At 55.2% G+C, this 2,826-nt stretch overlaps 1 protein-coding gene across 1 annotated transcript in view; it reads left to right on the top strand.

Moving 5' to 3' along the window:
* SLC38A10 (solute carrier family 38, member 10) overlaps nucleotides 1-2,696 on the top strand; it is a gene marked incomplete at both ends in the record, with an annotated part of 30,590 nt that extends 27,894 nt beyond the window's left edge. Inside the window, 3 exons of the mRNA XM_009572053.1 lie at nucleotides 1,077-1,247; nucleotides 1,535-2,014; nucleotides 2,589-2,696. Coding sequence (XP_009570348.1) covers nucleotides 1,077-1,247; nucleotides 1,535-2,014; nucleotides 2,589-2,696 — 759 coding nt within the window. The remainder of the gene's footprint in view (nucleotides 1-1,076; nucleotides 1,248-1,534; nucleotides 2,015-2,588) is intronic.
* Between the last annotated feature and the right edge of the window lie 130 nt (nucleotides 2,697-2,826).

Below are 2,826 nucleotides of genomic sequence, written 5' to 3'. Positions count from 1 at the left end.
CCACCCCCCCCTCCAACTTGGGTAAGGCCCACGCAGCTGAAGTTGTGGCAATCTCTTCTTTCCCATGAGTTCATCTTGTAATAAATCGCACCAGCCCTGCGGAGGGGGAGGAGAAAATTGAAAGATGTTTATAGAATTAATTCCCCAAAGGAAATCGCATGGGGGAGGGCAAATGGGGGGAAGAGTTGGGAATTTTTTTTTTTGTTACAGAAGATAGATTTTTTTTTTTTTTTTCAGAGTTTGTTGGATGGAAAAAAATCTGCAGAACAACTTCAGTGCTGGGAAACAATTAGATTTCCTCCTCTGCTGCTCTTCTAAGGAAGAGTTCACTCCCTGTTCACGCTGCGTGGGTCGTCTTCTGCCACCCTGGGGTCGGAAGGGACCGTTCCCATCCCGTAGGATGTGCCACGAATTCCACGTGGTTACTCCAGTGCCAAACCCTGTAACTGGTTTGACTGGGATGCGTCTTCCAGAAACATCCCATCTCTTCGAGGGAGAGATGGGGAGAGTCCCCCACCTCCCTCGGGAGGTTCCCCTAATGCCTGTTTAATCGTGCTCCTCAAAGCTCTCCTCCCTCCTGCCTGCCCGTCCTTGCGGCGTTCCAAGGGCTGGGGAAACACTCCTGCACAAAAAGGAGGAGAAAAAAAAAAAAACCCAGACATTTTGAGCTACTTTGCGGTGTGCGGCCAGCGCAGGTGGGAGCAGGAGGGCGATGGGGGGGCTGTGGCTGGACTCCTCGTTTTCTCCCAGTGCTCGGGGGTCCGGTGCCGGGGAGCCGGGAGGATGCTACCATCTGGCGGCATGGGCTCGCAGCAGCAGCCGGCTCTGTCCCGGCCCTGCCTTGCTGCCTGGCCTGGGCTTCCGTGCCGGCACCTCCCTAAAAAGCCACTATAGCGAAAACAAACAGGTGACCCCAGAACAAAAGCCCCAGCCCCTCCGCACTAACAGGAAAATAGCTGCTCGGCTTGTGTTGGTAGAAGGGGTTGCAGCAGACAAAGCAATTGCCTTGATCCTGCCGGTGGACTGACAGCGCAGCCGTGCGTAACCTCGTGCAATTAACTGTCCTGTGTTTGCAGACCAGAACCCGGCAGTAGAGGAGGCTGAGGATGACCGTGATAAACCGAAGCTGCTGGATGAGAAGGAGGAGATGGAGCAGCCACAAATCAAGGTGCCCATGGAGGTACCCAAGAGAGAGGAGGAGAGAGGAAAGCCGGAGGAGAAAGTGCAGCTTGACCGTCCCGATCAAGGTAACGAGGAACCTGGGGAAAGGGTGCCAGCTTTGGAGCAGGGGACGTACGTTACAGGACTATTTCAGATAAAGATCCTGATCTCTGCTCGTTACCTGGCGGACTGAAGGTGACTTAGTATTTGGTCTCTCGAGGCTCGTTAGGAATGCAGCCTCCTGATGAGAAAGCAAAGGCAGGGCTGAAAAAAGGCAGTAGGTAGCTGGGTGCTGGGTGTGCTGTGAACCTGCTGCCTGTTACTTTCTCCCACCCGTCTCGAGCCCCCTAACCCTGCCTGTCGTCTGCCCCAGGGATTGCCCTGCCCGTGGGGGAAGCGCCCCGCCACGAGCCGCCCGTCCCACACGACGAAGTGGTCGTGGACATGGGGCGGGAGCGGGAGGAATCCGATGAGAGCAAGCTTGCACCCGGAGGAGCCAACGATCGTCTGCTCAAGCCGGTGCTGGAGGAGCCAGCCGCGCTGAATCCCCAGAAAGAGGCACTTGGCCCGAAACAAGGGAAGGAAGCGATCGCTGAGAACCGACTGCGGGGAGGGACTGACGAGCCCGTTAAGAATCCAAAGAACGTCCTGGAGGTGATCGTGCAGCAGGATGGCAGGCCGCCATACAAAGAGCTGGAGCCAGACAAACAAGTGCTGGAAGCCAAGGCGCAAGCTGCCATGCCGGACGGTGAGAAGAAAGCTGAGGCTGCAGGTGACAGGGAGAAATCAAAGCTCCAGCCCCCCAGGAAAGCAGAGGAGGCTGTGAAGTCCGTGGAGAAGGAAGGCGACCCTGGTAAGCTCCCTCCATGGTGGCTCGTCTGAACAAACTCTCCTCTTGGAGAGTAATCTGCCCTGGCGACTGGGCAATTTGGTTATTCCTACCTACATCCCAGTGTTTCCTTTTAATTTCACGAGATTAGCATGTGAGCATGCACAGCCCCTTCAGCAGCTGTTGGGGAAAAGGAGGAATCTGGTGGCTTTGACAGCTACTATAATATCTGTCAAACAGTTGTTTGCTAGCCTACTAAATGTCAGGTGCCATGCTGTTCCTGTGCGTCTCCGAACTCACTGGGGACACGGAGCCGGGAGATCTTGACAGGTAACACATTGCTAAGTGCCCGTCTAAAAGCTAGTTAGAACTGTTCTTGCATTTTAATTGGCTAAGGTAGTTAGCGCTGGCTCGCTGCCACGAGTCTATAAGATTGTTAAATATTTTTTTTATTACTTCCCTTGCAGTCATCAGGTTGAATATAAACTGTGCCGGCTTAGGCAGGGAGGGACAACACGATGTGGAGTCATTTTAGAGAACATCTGCTGCTGGAGCGTCCTTATTGACTGCAAAGGTCTGTCGATCTGTTTGTTCGCAGGTGAAAAGCAGGAGCTGCCCCTCCCAGACAGAGCAGATCAGCCGGAGCTGAGGGAGCCCCGAAACACCGAGGACAAGCAACAGGAGAACGCGGAGAGCAAGCTGGAGGGTGAGCCTGCGTCCCTGGGGTGTGCGGGGAGGGGAAGGCGCTGAGCTCCCCCCAGGAGCCAGGGCTGCGAGTGCAGGATTTCTCTCTGCAGGAGGACCGTGCCAGCCAGCGCTGTTCTTGGCTCTTGCCA

The sequence above is a fragment of the Fulmarus glacialis genome, unplaced genomic scaffold, assembly GCF_000690835.1.
Source record: "Fulmarus glacialis isolate BGI_N327 unplaced genomic scaffold, ASM69083v1 scaffold13972, whole genome shotgun sequence".
NCBI classification, from domain to species: domain Eukaryota; kingdom Metazoa; phylum Chordata; class Aves; order Procellariiformes; family Procellariidae; genus Fulmarus; species Fulmarus glacialis.
Note: the sequence above shows the minus strand (reverse complement) of the source record. Positions and strands in the feature narration are given on the sequence as shown.